Source organism: Callorhinus ursinus, unplaced genomic scaffold, assembly GCF_003265705.2.
Source record: "Callorhinus ursinus isolate GAN/ISIS: 27379988/994484 unplaced genomic scaffold, GSC_fseal_2.0 scaffold31, whole genome shotgun sequence".
Taxonomy (NCBI): Eukaryota; Metazoa; Chordata; class Mammalia; order Carnivora; family Otariidae; genus Callorhinus; species Callorhinus ursinus.
In genome coordinates this window covers 8,593,218-8,609,151 of record NW_027397093.1, presented here as the reverse complement: position 1 = coordinate 8,609,151, position 15,934 = coordinate 8,593,218, and the positions used below count along the sequence as shown (strand labels likewise).

General features: G+C 50.1%; 1 protein-coding gene across 14 annotated transcripts in view; it reads right to left on the bottom strand.

Moving 5' to 3' along the window:
- Nucleotides 1–15,934, bottom strand: part of KCNMA1 (potassium calcium-activated channel subfamily M alpha 1) — a 746,792-nt gene that overhangs the window by 512,397 nt on the left and 218,461 nt on the right. For all 14 annotated transcript variants that reach the window (XR_012374213.1, XM_073878759.1, XM_073878761.1 and 11 more), the window contains exon 2: nt 9,528–9,689. Coding sequence is in view for 13 of the 14 variants with exons in the window: in XM_073878759.1 (XP_073734860.1) it covers nt 9,528–9,689 (162 nt within the window). In the remaining variant the exon portion in view is untranslated. The remainder of the gene's footprint in view (nt 1–9,527; nt 9,690–15,934) is intronic.

The window sequence follows — 15,934 nt, the reverse complement described above, 5'->3', positions numbered from 1 at the left end:
CTGCTAAACCCTCAGCATCCTCCAAAGGCCCTGGGGGAAAAGCCAGTGAGAAAACTCTCCTGGCACAAGAGGGTAGGCTCCAAATACAGGCATTCCGCTTCCTACAAAGCCTCCAGGGGTTGCCAGCTTTGACCGGATGGGAAAAGAGAAGTTAGTCTAACATTAGTCATTGAAACACATTTGCTCAGGCCCCTTGGGCCCAGCAGCAGTAATACACAGGATGTGTGATCAGGACTAAAAAAGTCGGGCTCCCAGGCCTGTGCAAGGACGGATGGAGAGGTCATGGGCTCTGATTTATGACCAAAGTATACTTCAAAAGTCTTGCCACCCAGAGCCTTGTAGCAAAATGCAGGCATAACATTTACACTTTCAACACTTTGAATGATTTCACTTTGCAGATTTTGCTAGAAGAACTAACATGTGTCCAGTGCCTTAAATAACATCTGACACCTAGTAGATCTTCCAGGAATGTTTGAAAGAATGAATGAATAGCTCAGAGGAGATGCCTTGCATGTACAGCAGAATCTGTGTCCTCTTCTGGTGACAGCACACTTTCCTGCATCCTTCCAACAGATCTGTGCTTGCCGCCCGCCAAAATGAATGTTGAAGATACCTTCTCATAAACTGGAGATGATGTGTTCTCTGAAACCAGCTCTGTGTCTGTCAGCTTCGCCCCATATCCAGGAAGGACTGGACATGGGGACCACAGTGAGTGCACTTGACCCTTTTTGTACAAGACCCATTTGTCATCCTGCTAAGGCATTTCCTATGACACACACTCCTACGATGTACGGCTCCCAGGGAGAGCCCGGTCTGCCTTGCAGCCCCCAGCCAGCTCCAGGAGACTCTATGAAGTGAGAATTTCCTGGCCGACTTGACACTGGTGAGTCAGGCTGGCATGAGCCAGTTTCAGAAATGACAGGGCCAGAATTGTGTGCATGGAGCAAGCATCATCAGCTGACTGGACCCAAACTAGAGCCTGCCTGGGACACTCAGAGCCCTTTCAAATGGCCATGCCCAGAACTGGTTCGGCACTCTTAGAAGACACCTGAGTGTGGTGAGGTCCGAGGGCTGCTCCATCTCTGTTGCAGGAAAGGATTTATTCTCCACTCCCTCCACACCAGCCCATTTCCTCCATGACATGTCACTGGGCTCTCACAACAATGACAAAGTAATAATAGCTAATGCTTAGTAAGCATTCACCAGGTTATAGCCACTATTCTAAACATCTTATACACACTGAGGCATCAAAGCCTTACAAGATTAAGAAGCAGGGAGTATTACTATGCCCACTGGACAGATGAGGAAACTGAGGCACCAAAATTGAAGCTAGTCTCGCAGGGTCAAAGCCCTAGAGAGGGGCAAGTTGGGACTCTGCAGAGGGCTACAGAGGCTGGGTCCCTAAGTGCCCTACGGGACCGTGCACAGAGGCCCTCAGTCTCCCTTGCTGAGAATGCATGTCCCAGGGAGAGAGGAAAAGCAGGAGTTGGAGATGCTGGGGAGGCTGAGTGCTCTACCTATCCTCCTTGTTGGTTCCAATCCAATGAGAAAAAGACACAAGGAGCCAGATAGAGAACAAGAGGGTAGAAGCCCCCGGTCAGAGAATGCTGGCTCAGCAAAGGGGGAGGGCTCCTATCTCCCAGCCCACACCCAGAAGCTGCAGCAGAAAGAATAGAAGCAAGGGTGCCTGGCATGGGAGAGCCCTGCTGTGCCCTACCTTACTGATCAGGCATCCGCCGGGAGCTGCATTCAATTCCGTGTGCCAGGGAACACCAATAAAGGCACGTGGATGGGACAGATGGATGAATGGATGTTGATGAATGAATAGACAGATAAGATGGGAGGACAACATAGGCACCCATCTCCCTCCCCCTCCCGCCCCTGGAAACCCCGGAGGAGAGAGGCAACGGGGCATAAGCACTTGCCACCAGAGCCCAGAGTCCCCTGGGAGTCAGAGACAAACAGCTGGGATGAAGCAGCCTGCTCCTGGGCCAGGAGGTTTTCCTCTCCCCAGAGCTGTCCGAGGATTCCTTTCTGAAACTCTCCTCCATTTTCACAGGGGAGGCCAGAGGAGCCAACACACCAGCTAGTAAAATTAATAGCTGCTCTTTACAGAAGGCGCCGGGGAGGCCGGCTCGCAGAGCACGTGGCCTGCGGACCAGCAGTGCACATGACAGGCAGTGTGGCCAAGGTGCAGGGCCTGCAGGCCCGAACCAGGTGTGTCCTCTGTGGCAGGGACTGGACTTTGGCTGCTGGGCAGGGCCCGAGCGGGCTGACTGCAGGGGATGCAGGCAGGTGGAGATGTAGGGAGCGACCCTGCTGCAGAATTCCCAGACACACTCCACTGACGTTGGGAAGGGGAAATCCGTTAAACTGGGCCAGCTGGGAACCCGCTGTCGAACTTGGGGGCCCACCTGGCTCTGGCCTTTGTCTCCCCACCTCTACCACATCATTTGGTTGAGGTTGTGGGACTAAATGTCTGCCTAAGGGCCTAGATGGTACACCTTATCCATTAACTTGTGCCAAGGGGAACTGTGGGGCAATTCCCACTGGCTACTTAGAAATACTGACAGTCATGGAGCAGAGGGGGAACTTAATGATCTAGTTTGGGGGCTGGCAAATGTTTTCTGTACAGGGCCAGACAGTGACTATTTTAGGCTGGTGGGTATTTTGGACTCTGTGGATACCACTCAATTCTGCATTGCAGTTCAGTACAAAAGCAGCCACAGACAATATGTAAATGAGTGAGCATGGCTGTGTCCCAATAAAGCTTTGTTTATGAAAACTTAAATTTGAATTTCATATAACTCCACATGTCACAAGATATTCTGACTTTTTCTTAAAACACCATTAAAAATTTAAAAACCATCCTCAGCTTGCGAGCTTGTGAGCCAAACAGGCAGTGAGCTAGATTTGGACCATGGGTTACAGTTCACCGACCCCCAGACTACTTAAATGTTTCCCAAAGTGCGTTCTTTATGATGCCCACAGGTGTTTCATGAAGAAAGGGTTCAATGGTGAAACAGGAATGGGAAATTGTGGGCAAAGCAAAGTCTTTCTGCCTTTTTACTGCAGGACTTCTTCGAGGCTTATATGCTGATATGCACTGACAAATCTCAAAAAGAGGAGAGAAATGAAGTCTGTCCAAGTTCCAGGAAACCCATTTTTATCCTAGAGCATCTCCTAGATCTAGTTTTCTGTAGAACCCAATTAAAGCCGTGAGGATGTAGTCTAAGCAACCGACAGCAACGGCACCAAATGTGATCCTGCCTGTCTTTGAACGTCTCCAGTGACAGGCAGTTCACTACCTACCATGAGTGTCTGCTGGATTCAGTGACTTCTCTAACTCATGTTTTCCCACCCAATGGTGCTGGGTCACAGGTAACAAATCTAGGGCAATCTAGTGCGCCCTTCAACAGGCGAGGACAAAACATTTCCTGTTTAAAGATATAAAGAAAACACCCTTTCCTTGACTTACTGATTCATATCCAAAATATAAACTCTTTGCACAGGATAAAATGAAGGGCCATTATTAAGTCCTGGAGAGGGATTGCCATGCCTCTCCTTTAAAAGAAGCCTCCTTAGGGGATTTAACAAAAAACTCAAACAAAATCTCAACTGACTCCCAAGTGCACAGATAGCAGGATCTATCTCTTCACTATGAGAACATTCTTACTAAGAATGCAGGCCCATGACACCTCTGGTCTTTCCACAACATAGGACATTTGTAGGTGATATAAAAATTTTATGTAGATTTGCCTAAAATGTAATAAAAAGGGGAGGGGCGTGGATGAGAGGCAAAGAGAGATGGAAATGTAGGCTGTGAGTGAATTTGCCACCAGGCAGCCCTGGAAAAGAAAAGTAGAGGCTGCTGATGAGAAATGTCAGCAGCACCATGAGTCACCTAAGGGAGAAATGAAAGCAATAAATGTCACATATTTGATTAAGCGCATGCCCATGTGCACCTCCATTTTATTCAACTGGTCCAATTTCATGTGCAAATGGCACAACAGAAGACGTCTATTTAACCCTATTAAACCGATAGGATTATTTCTATTTGAAAGGCGTATTTGATACATATTTTCTTTCTTTTTTTTTTTCTTTTTTTTTTTTTTTTTTTAGATTTTATTTATTTATTTGAGAGAGAGAATGAGATAGAGAGAGAGCACGAGAGGGAAGAGGGTCAGAGGGAGAAGCAGACTCCCTGCTGAGCAGGGAGCCTGATGCGGGACTCGATCCCGGGACTCCAGGATCATGACCTGAGCCGAAGGCAGTCGCTTAACCAACTGAGCCACCCAGGCGCCCTGATACATATTTTCTTTGGGGCCCTAGGAGATAAAGATAGAATGGCCCAACCTATGTATACAACGTGAATGTAAAATGCCACAGGCAATGTATTTAGGGAGATAAAGGGAAAGATTGGTGTTTTTCTTTCTCCTTCTTCAACAAATCATCCCAATGACAGTAAAGCAAGTAGCATACCTTCTCAGTTCATGGATTAGATTTAGATGTTTCCTGGAGCAATATTCAAATGTATTGGCATGGGAATATGGGGAAAATAACCAAAAAGAGCAGTTCTAAGAGTTCTATCTTTGCTCAAGGAGCTGATCATTGTATGGACAAAGCCAGTCTTTGAAGAGAAGCACAAAGCACTGAATGTGTAAAGGGACTGGGGTACGGCCCAAGCAATGCAGACCCAGCTTACACCTTGAGGTGTGGCCATTCTTGGCCACGAGACGTAGCCAAGATGAGATAGCCACTCGGAGATCAATATAGGAATTAATATGAATGTTCAGAAACAAGATGCTTAACAGAGATGGGGTGAGTGTATGTGTGTGTCTCCTTTTAGTCGTGTGTGTGTCTATAATTTTCCTCATTACAAATGGGTTCTCTGGTACTGCCACTCTTGTGCTATATTACCTTAGAAAATTCCTTCCTAAGGAAGTTCTTCCAGTTTCTGCCTTTTGATTTCTTTATTTACTAAATAAGAAACTAAATAGATCATGGGTCCGCAACCTATGGCCATGAACAACAATCTGGCCCACCACCTGTTTTTGGCAAGTTTTATTGGAACACAGTCACACCTGTGTATTTTCTACAGCTGTCAAATGACATTGACATTGTCAAATGACAATGGCAGAGTTGAGTAGTTGTGACAGGGCCCCTGTGATCTGCAAAGCCTAAAATCTTTACTATCTGACCCCTTACAGAACACCTCACTAACCCTGAACTAGACTAACTACTAACCTTTGACTTTGGCTTCTGATTCTGTAAAGTACAACGAAATAATACAAAAGCCTACTCTGTTTCTTGCCTGCTTTATTTATACATACCACCTTATTCTTAGAAAAATTTAAGCAGCTCACCAAACAGTAAGGGGGCATATAACCACATACGTGTAAAGTGTGAGGAGGAGAGTAAGAAAATCAGGACAAAGGGAAAATGAGCCAAGAGACAAAGAGATGAAGTCAGGGGGATGTGAACGTGTAGAATGCAAATCCTGAGATGCTATGTGTTTTCTGTGGGCCATGAACTTGGCTCATAGCAGCCACTACGAGGAGAGGGCCATGACCCCTTTCCCAACTTAAAGTGTTCATGGAAGATCCACCAGGAAGACCACAACAATCCCTGGCACAAAGAACCACCTATCTCCTGAGTCTGTGCATAAAAGGGATAACATGAGGTATAGTGAACAAAGCCCCAGCAACACCCAAACAGCTGCGGGGTATCTCCACAGCATTCACTGCTACACGGAACATTCTGCAGCGTGGGCCAGCTCCACATCCCAAAGTGGACTTTCCACCCATTCTTCCAGTATATTCCCAAATTTTGAAATAAGCATATACCCCCTTTTATAATCAGAAAATAATAAATATCTTCAATTAAAAAAAAAAAAAAAAGGAAGCCGCAACCATTGCCCGCCTGGTCCTCGCTTTGAAGCAGAACCCCTCAGCCATGCGTTCTAAGCAGAGACTCTGTCCAGTCTTGCTCTTTCCTGGAAGCTAAGCCTGAGTGCCACAGCGGGAGACGAGGCAGGCTCTTCCAAGACCTGAAGCTGAAGCTCCAGGTGGGAAGTTAAAGCCCTGCTGAATGGTGACTATCATTTATCCTTTTTCACACGGAGCTCTACAACTTTATATCTAGCTTATCAATAGAAAGAGTTCACACCCGGCATCTCTGTCGCTCGTGGCTTTATGCCCAGGGCCCAGAATAGTGTGCCTGGTGCAGGTGAGAAATAAGCACTTACTACATGAACCATGGGCTCGTCTGAGAGATCCCAGACAGCAGGTGTGTCTACAGATGTGCTGGGGTTGTCTTGGGGAATCCTCCCCAACCTGGGCCTTACCCATAATGCCCAGCTCTGAGACTCTCACCTATGACAATGAGACAGGTAAGAAAGGGGCCCAGGTGTGGAGGCCAAGCTCCTGAGCCATGTGTCAAAAAAAAAAAAAAGAAAGAAAGAAAAAGAAAAAATTAAAAATTGAATAGGGAAACACTGAACAGCTGGATGTCTAGTCTTGCTTCAGTCCCATTGTTGCAAGGATAAACATTTGGACAGCTCAAGACAAACACAGCTTTGGGTTCTGAACAGGCAGAGCTGCTTTCTCGTGCACACTGAGACTTCCATGTGTAATCTGCTCCCTCCTCAGAGCAAAGCCCTGCCTTCTCCTGAAGGAGAGGCCTGTTCCGGAGGCACTGCCCGGAACTCCCAGACGCCTGCTCTCTGTGCAGCTGAGCCTGCTCTGCTCTGAGTGAGCCAGGGCGGCATGGGCAGGATTTTCTCCAAGGAGACCTTCAGAGAGAAGCTGGCGTCACGGGAGGCTGAGGCAGATGGTGCTCCTCTGGGCAAATGTTAAGAGAATCAGGCCAAACCGCCTCAGGACCTAATTGGCTCAGACAGTAATGTCAAAATGTCACGGCCAAAGCAGCAGCTGACAGTGGCTTAGAAAAAGAAGAGGCATTATCTTCAACTGGGAAGTAATGACACAGAAAGAGCACTAGATGAGGAGTCCAGGGGCCTGCAGGTCCGAGCCTGGTGGTGTCACTTGAGGCTGCATATTCTTCAGCCAGGTGTTGCCCTTCCTAAGCCTTGGGTTCCTCGACTGTAAGATAGACATGAATTCATTGATAAGACTGGCTCACTTGCTTCCTTGTTTGAACCCCTACAGCCCAACAGCAAAGTAGGCGATATGGAACAAATACAACATGGCCCTCGCCCTTCAACCTGATCATAATGTGTAGGGCCTCACACAGAGCCTGTCTCACAAGAGGCTCTCAAGAATGTTTCGTGAGCAGGAATATCAAGACGGCTACTGGTGCACTTGGCCTGGAAGTTCTGCTTCCAAAGCACGTCCGCCCACCTGCCTGCACCAGGTGGGGCTCGTTCAGGCCTTGCTGCAGCGGCTTCGCTGGCGGCCTGTCCCCAGCACCAGAGCTCACGGTCCTCACTGACCCTAGCCCCTTGAGCTCCCACCTCCCCAGTCCGCCCTCCACCTGTCCGCTTGTATTTCTCTCTGCACAACCTCCCATCGTGATGCCCCTCCCTCAAAATCTCCTTTCCCTACAAAATTCAGTCCAACTTCTTCAGCTGGGCATTTGAAGACCTGACAAGCTGTCTCCAGCCCACCTTCCCAGGCTTCTGTCCCCTCGGGTGGCTTTGTGTTCACGACCTGGGCCTCCCTCCGTGCCATGCCCTTTCTCTGCCACCCCTTCCCTCCCTCTGGGATGATCCCCTGTCCTCAGCGGACACTCATGATGCTAGCTCACAGTTCAAAGTTCAACTCAAATACTTTCTTATTGTTTATTATTTAGGTATTCTCCTCAGATTCTGGCCCACTAAGTGGTCCCTTTCCTGTTCCCAAGCTTTTATCTTTGACATCTTCTCTGTCATCAAGCATGGGCTCAGTTCATCTTGAAATGGAAATTTTAGCTCAAAGGCTCTCCTCTCTATGAACTGCCACGAAGGCTTGCTTGATGGTCTCTATGTCCCCACGCTCAGCGCCCCCCACGCACACCCACACAATGCTTGTACTCATCATGTTTCTCCTCCAGACACTCCTTCAATAACTTTTGTCCATGGTGCAATGGAATTAGATCACTCCTTGTTTTCCATAGGGCTGGAAAAAATGCCTAGCCAAGTCAAGCTCGGTAACTCTTGGCTGATGCTGATGAAGATAATTAAGGCTGTCTACAGTGGCCACGTGGAAGTGACAGGCATCACATTTGGGCAACCAAAGTGTCTGCTGAACCTCGTCCACCATCACTACCACAGGTACAGAATGCGCTGCCTGCATTTCTTCCCACATGAGTGCCCAGACCCGGAATTCAACCTCCACAAGCTTCCTACACAGAATCCGCTCTTACACAAGCACAAAAGAGCAATGGAGCCTTTACCGAAGACTCTGCAGGGAGGTGAGGATGGGGGTAACATGGCACAGCCTGCAGCAAGCCACCTTCACTTGCTCATTAGACGCTCCGTGCCACCAGGTCTCTCCTGGTCCTACCGACCCGGGTCATCTTGCTCCAGGCAGCGACTGGCCTCACTGGTTCCTCTCTCCTCCTCTCCCAAGCCCCAGCTTTAAATTTCTCCCTTTTCTATGTTGCCAGCAATTAACGTCAGCCACAGCTTCACATCCAGACTCTCCAGAAGGCTCGGCTCCTGAAAGCTCCCTCAGTTCATAGAACCTTGTCCTCCTGGAAGGCTGTTTGGCCACCACTTTTGTGACACGAGCATGACATTCAGTGTCTTCTCCCCTCCCTCAAGCAGTTTGTGAGATATTCATTGCAAACATAATATAGAGTTCTCCCCAAGAAGGATTCTGATGGGTGGAACTTTCACCACCTCCCTACACCTTTCGTCACCTCCTCACTGAGCTTTTGCCAGGAAACATCAAGGTTTCCAATGTCCCTACCTGATCTTTGATTCACCCAACTGTCAGGACATTCCCATTCATTCTTTGAGCCAAATGAGTCTTGACCAAGCCCCAGCTTCAGGCCCAGGAAGGGCAGCTTCCAGAACTGTAACAAGAAATCATTTGGAATACAGCATCCTTCTCAGGGGAACTCCTGTCCCAGAGCAGACCCAAGAGAGCCAAGAGAACTCTCTGGATCCTGGCATTTATCCTTTATGGGCTCTCTGCAGAATTCTGAGCACACATGTCTTTGACTCCCTTCTCCTCTCCAAGATTATCAAGCTGTGTACATGTGCGTCCGTGTGCATGCTCATGTATGTGTGCATGCCTGTGTGTGCATGCACGTGTATACCTAGGCTGTTGGCAGAGGAAATGCTCTACATCCTCCCCAACAGACCCTTTGCCCCAGATGCTGGCCCACTCTGCAGATACCCCTCAAACCACTGGCTCATGTACACAGAGAACCCGGCCTCTACTCCATGACCCGCTGTTCACCCCCAACTTCCCAATAGCCAGAGGCCTGGAGAAGCCCCAGGAAACATGGCGTCCCTCTAAGCAGAGGCATCATGGACCAGACAGCAGGCCTCCCCGAGGAGGAGGGAGTTGGGGACTCACCAGGACTCTGCCAGTCAGTGTCTGGGCAGATATCATCACCCCCGCCCAGTCCTTCACGGAGGTCATCCAGCCGACCTCGGCTGCCGTTGCCTCCTCTTTTTCGTCCACTGGCTTGAGAGTGCCATCCGCCTGGCTTGAGCCATTGTTAATCTTCTGCGCCTCCTGGCAACAGAGAGAACAGGGTTGAGAATAGGAACCAACTGAACTCATTAAACACAACCTACCCAAAAGAATCAAAGTTGGAAGGGTCCTGGCTGATGGGGGAACTGGCTTGAAGGTACAAGGGGCAGGGAGATGGGATGCATGATGGCTTTGATTTTCTTTTAAATCTTTTTTTTTTAAGAATTTTTTCTTTATTTTCTCTTAAAATATCTGTGAAAGAAAGAATGAAATTATTCTCTTTCCACTTTAAAGGGGGAAAAAATTACTAAACTCAGGAGAGAAAGCATCTTGTCTAGGGTCATGGAATAACTACAAAGGAGATGAGGTTGGCATGCTGTGGTCTCCACCTGCCCAGCTTTCCTATCCTGCTCGTAAGAGCGCCCTATCTTTCTTAAGAAAATCCCCATCTCCTCATCGCCATCTGTGTAGTTCAAAAGGAACTGAAGGCCCACAATGGCTCCAGGAATAGAGACTGATTAATTGGACCATCCCATCCCTTAAGCAAGAGCAACTGGGCCAGTGATGGTTACATGACCCATGCCAATCCAATACACCTCAAGCCTGGGAATTTTGCTGGAAAGAGTAGGAAAGGTAATCCTTCCCTGAGAATGAAGCTACCACAGAGGAAACTAGGAGAAGTGACAGAATACTGATGTCATTTGAACACCTGAATCCAGCTGTGCCTGAAATCCACACCAGAGCTTTTTAATTACAAAAGAGAATAAAATTCCCCTTCATGGCTAAAAACATGCTTGAGGAAACAAGGTTGACTTCTTTAGGTAAATGAGGCCAACTTGGGGTCCTAAATTGCATGCTTTTGTATGCATTCTTTTCTCCCACAGGGGGATCAAAGCTCTCCCCCCCACCACCACCTCCCTCAAGTCTTTGCTCAATGAAATCTTCTCTGGCTACCCTTTTAAAATTCCAGTTCTGCCTTCCAACAGCACCACTTTTTCTCTTTTATTTTTCATTCATCGTCTGCCTCCCCCTACCAATTCCGGCATCCTGAGGGCCTAAAAGAGTGACTTGCATATAGGTGGCTCAATAAACATGAATGAATAAATAAAAAGGGTTATGAGTATCAGCCCCTCGCTGGGCCTAGGATTGCCAAACAAAATACGGGACACCCAGAGAAAACTGAGTTTCAGATAAACAACAAATTTTTTACACGACACATAGCTATACTAAAAATATATTCATTATATAAAATTTAAATTTAACTGGGCCCCCTACTCAAATATCCACTGAGATTATTTTTGCAAGTATAGATGTAGAAAAAGATGCCGGCAAATTATGTTCAGCATTTAAAAGCTTAGAATTAAGTTTCAAAGCAAACAGACACTGGGGATCACTGTGAGTTGGAGCAAGGGAGAGAAACCAAGGCAGAGGTGAAAACCTTCGTCTGCAGTGAGTGGGGGTAGGGCAGAGTGAGGAAAGGACAGACCTGTACCCCTGAAACAAATAGTACTTTATATGTTAATAAAAATATACCCCCAAAAAAGAAAGAAAACAGAGATGAGATGCACGGGATGAGTCCTCTTGGGGATTTGCAGGCAGGCAGGAAGCTGCTCCTGACACAGGGTTCTCCCCTTCTGGCCTCCATGGGTTCAAGAGAAGCTGGGAAGCCAGAAGGTACATCAGCAGAACTGGGTGCTCATGCTGTCTCTCCCAAGTGTATGAGGCCCCAGGGAGCTAGAATAGTCTAGGAGGAGGCCTGTGGTGGGGGAGCCCCAGGGTGGGCACACTCGGGGGCCACCTACTGACACTGTGGAGTCTGCTACCCAAGCAACCTAAAGCCAGTCTCAGTGGCCTGTTAGGACCCTGAGTCTTCACCATGTGGAGATTCTGCATAGCTAGGTGTCCTGAAAGTCACAATAGCCCCTGATCCAGAGCCCCTCACTATGAACCTCAGGAACTGCAGGTGTAGATTCAGCTCTCATGCCCCATGGGACACCCCCCCCATAGATGGGGACAATATGGCCTGCCGCATAGATGTTGACAGGACTAACCAGTGCCCAAAGGCATACAACACACTTTCAGTTCATTAGTCCCACCACCTCCTGCCTCTCCTGAGCCACTGGCCCTCGAAAACAGTGATTCTCAAGTTCAAGTGGGCATCAGGACCACGTGGAGGCCTTGTTAAAACAGAGTGCTGGGTCTCATGCCAGAACCTGCATTTCTACCAAGTTCCCAGAGAATACTGATGCTTCCCATCCGGGAACCCCACTTTGAGAACCCCTGTCCCTAATCATGCTAACATGGCTTAATCATCCCTGCCCTGATCTAAAATGGGACATGGATCTGAACTCCCAGCTCTTTTCCAGCGTTTCCCTTCACCCAGGACAGAACCACCCGCTTCTTTCAGAACCAGGGCCTGGGGGTGGACAAGGGCGAGGTCGGGGCAGGGCAAAGCCCTCAAATCAGAGGCTTTTGTGTCTCCTTCCGAGCAGTGCCCCCCCAGCGACATGTCAGAGCTGGTCCATGGCCACAGGCTGCCCTCAGCCCTGGAGGCTCAGGCTCCACAGCCACCTGGCAGACCAGCAGACCTTGGAGGAGAGAAGCCGCATGGAAAGGGCCAGGAGCCAGTGAGTCCGCCCCAGTCACGGTGCTTTCAATGCATCAATAATTCAGAGCACAAGAGGTGTATTGCAGATAATGCCCTTTTGCTAGCCCTCTTAACTACTGTTTTACAAGGCATTCATTATTTTAATTACTTTATGATAGGCAAGGAAAAACACAGACTAAAGAAAGATAATGCCCGTGTTCTTATTTGCTGACACTAGATGCTGTGGCCTTAATTGCCACATGTGGGAGGCAGGCCTGGGGGAGCAGGACAGCAAGGAGGCCGGAGCTCTGCAGAGCGTGCTGCCAGCTGGCCAGGGCAGCCACCTTTGGCCTGCGGGAAAGCCCCCCTCCACTCTGACCTCACTCCGGCCAAAGCATCCCTCGCTGGCAGCAAGTACAACCCCACGCTCTGGTGAAAAGAGGGCAGAGGCCCAGGGAGGCTGCGTCCTTGCAGAGACACACAGCAGGGAAGGAATGGTAAAGACAGTATAATAGTGACTGGCCACCATTTCTCAAGCCAGAACTAAAAATTAAGTGCTTTCCATGTATGACCTTACCCAGAGCTTATGATAATCCAACAGGCAAGTGGAGTTATCCCCATTTCACAAACAGGGTAACTGAGAACAGGTATTTCTCAGAAGAAGGCACAGAGCTTGAGAGGGCTGGAGGCAGACGGCCCACCAGAGCTTGGTCAGCTCTTCCACTGACAAGCTCATGAGCCTCACCTCCTCCATATAAATGGGGACCGGCATGCCGACCCCATCAAGATGGTGGCGAAGCTTATATCAGATCAACGATGTACAGGGTTTGGCCTGGGACTAGGCAGCTATAGTTGCGAAGACAGAGTCCCCATTGCTGGGACTGGTTGCCTCCAAGGATAGTCAGTTAAAACTGCACCACCACATTGATCGGTGGCCCTGAGAGACGCTGATGACCCTAGGCGGGACACTGACCCAGAGAGAAACCTTAATAAATAATTACAGAACGGAGGAAAAGTGAGTATAGGTTCTAACAGCTATGACTTTTCAACGAGGCGATGGGCCCCTGGGAGGGAAGGCACCATGACTTCTGGAGGGGCTCCAGCAGGAGCTGCAGGGCACCCCCCAGGACAGTGGGGGCAGGGATTCCTACACAGAGTGGACCCTGGACCAAGTGGCCTCTTAGATCCCTTCTGATTCTGAACTCCATCAGATCAGCCTCCCATTAGAGACGAGGAGACTGAGGGCCCGAGGGAAGCTGCCTCCTGGGTCCCAGGACACTGCTCTCTCTCCTATGCCCCCAGGACCTTCCTGGGGGAGGGGGGGGGACAGTGGGGACTGGTGCTTTGTTCTGAACCCGGAAAGTGGGCATCCATCAAAACTTCCACTTCCCAGTGCGGAGAAGGACTCAGCTACCCTTCCGGGAGGACTCCTGAGCAGGGTCAGGCAGGCTCCCTGGTATCAAGAGAAACCTGGCCCTGATCCCCACTCATCCTCCAGGGAGACCACTGTGTGCATGTCCCCCTGTGCGTGTGAGTGTGTGAGTGAGAAAGAGAGAGAGACCCCACAAGCTATAGGCTCAAGCTACCCCAGCCTCAGACAGGACACCAGAGATTTTCTGAAACGTAGACAAGGATGCCTTGGGGAGAAGAGAGGAATGTGGAGGAAGAAGGAGCAGGAAAGAACAAAATAGGGTAGGGCCTGGGGGTGTGTCCTGGAAGATGCAGATCTGGCTACAGCCACCCCCTTGACAAAGGGGCTCAGTCTTACTTCGGAGGCCACTCTTCCCTCCAGCCCTGCCCTCTCTCCCCACCAGAGTCTTCCGTAAAACAAGCCACAGCTGCCTCCTGCAGACAGCACGGGACATCTAATGTCAGTGCCCAGATGGCAGGTGGCGGGAGAGCTGCAGGGCGAGGGTGCCGGTCCAGGGGTCTGAGGGCACAGTGGACCAGTCCCCTCCTGCTGCCTGCTCATTCAGGCACTCTCCCACCGGCCTCACCCCTACTGTGCCTTCTCCCTATTCCTTCGAGCAGCATTCCCCTCGGTGACTTCCAATTGGCCCTCCTCTGTCATCTGTGGCCAAGGGCCTGACCAGACCACGCCCACCTGGTGCTCACTACACAGAGCACACATCGGTTGGATGCTCAGGGATTTCTCCTGAATCATAAGATCAAACAGCAAAGCGTCAGAAGGGATCTCAGTAATCCCTTCGGATGCCAACCCTCCTCATTATACACATAAGAACACCGCGGGCTGGAGGGGAAGCCACATGCCCAGTGCCCCCCAGCCCAGGCAGGAGTGAACCCCCCAGCCGCCCCTCTTGCTCTTATCCTTGCTACCTCCTGGGCAAGATGATGCATCCCCTCAAATGCAGCCCAAAGGAACCAGCCACTCCCAAGCACATCCCTCTGCTGCACCAGCCTGCAAGCTGGAGTCTGGGTGTTCCTGGGACTGGCAGAAACCACTGGGCCAGGCTTCGGGTGGAGGGGCCATGGCAGGAAGCAATGTTTCTTGTCTTCAAAGGGCCTGGCGCTCCCCAGCAATGGGAGTGGCCTAGCCCAGGGCTGGAGAGCAAGCCCATTCTAATCCCAGGACTCCACAGCCCCCAGTCCTCAGTTCTGGGCCCTCTTTCCGTCTCTCATCTTTCCTGTTTTGGACCCAATATACTGCAAACTTCAGGTTTGTGGTGTGGTAGGAAGAACTCAGAGGATCACAATACTCGAACCCAAGTCAAGCTTTTCTGGATGGCCTTGAAGAAGTCAGTTCATTTCTCAAAGCCTCTTCTATAAACAGCAATGAGTGCTGCCTTGTGATCTGATAAGGTGAAACATAGCACTTAACTGCCTTATTGGGGGGGGGGGACGGGCGGGTTGACAGCAGCATTGCTGTCTTCTGGTTTGGATAGGAAGCAATGCTGTTCTGGAGAAAGGAGTCCTGGACCCGAAAGCCAGGCCTCCCAGAACACATGGTTCAACTCTCAGATCCCCACCCAGCTGCATCTTGCAGGGCAGGGCCCCCATTATCTCCCTGAGCCCCAACAGGATGTTGGAATTGCCAAGTCCTGCCAGGTGGCCCACTGTGCTGGCCCAATCCTCCTGTGAGCTGCCACCGCACCTGCTCCTGCCTGGCTGGGCTCGCTCACCCTGGGGTACACTCACACCCACACCTGTTGGGCTGAGCCTGGTGCCAAGGCCACCTTGGGCACCACACCTGCTGGGCGACTGCAGAGGGGATGCGGGGGCATCAGCTGCTGGGAGGAATTCAGAATGTCCTCACGGCTCCCTGCTGGGGCTGCCCGCAGAAGCTCCGAGGCTGCCTCGGGTTTGATTTCATCTCAGTTCTCTGGACACTGGCTCCTCATCCCAGATCTGGGAAGTGGCTTAAACAGTGCTCATCTGGGAGGAAAACTACTCCTAAAAATGTAAGTCAGATCGTGTTGGTGCTGTTCCAACACCCTCCTGTGGCTCCTCGTCCCACTTGGAGGACAAGTCACAGCCTTCACACAGTCCAACGCACCCAATCTGCTGCCATCCTACGAGTCTCCCACTCACTCACTCTATCCAGCCGCGTCAGCCTCCTTGTGCTGCCAGAATGTTCCAGACCACTCCCATCTCGGGCTAATTGCACTGGCTACTCCCCCTGCCCCCAGAGAGCCCCACAGCTGCTTCCCTCACCATTCTCAGGTCATTGCCACCTTATTAC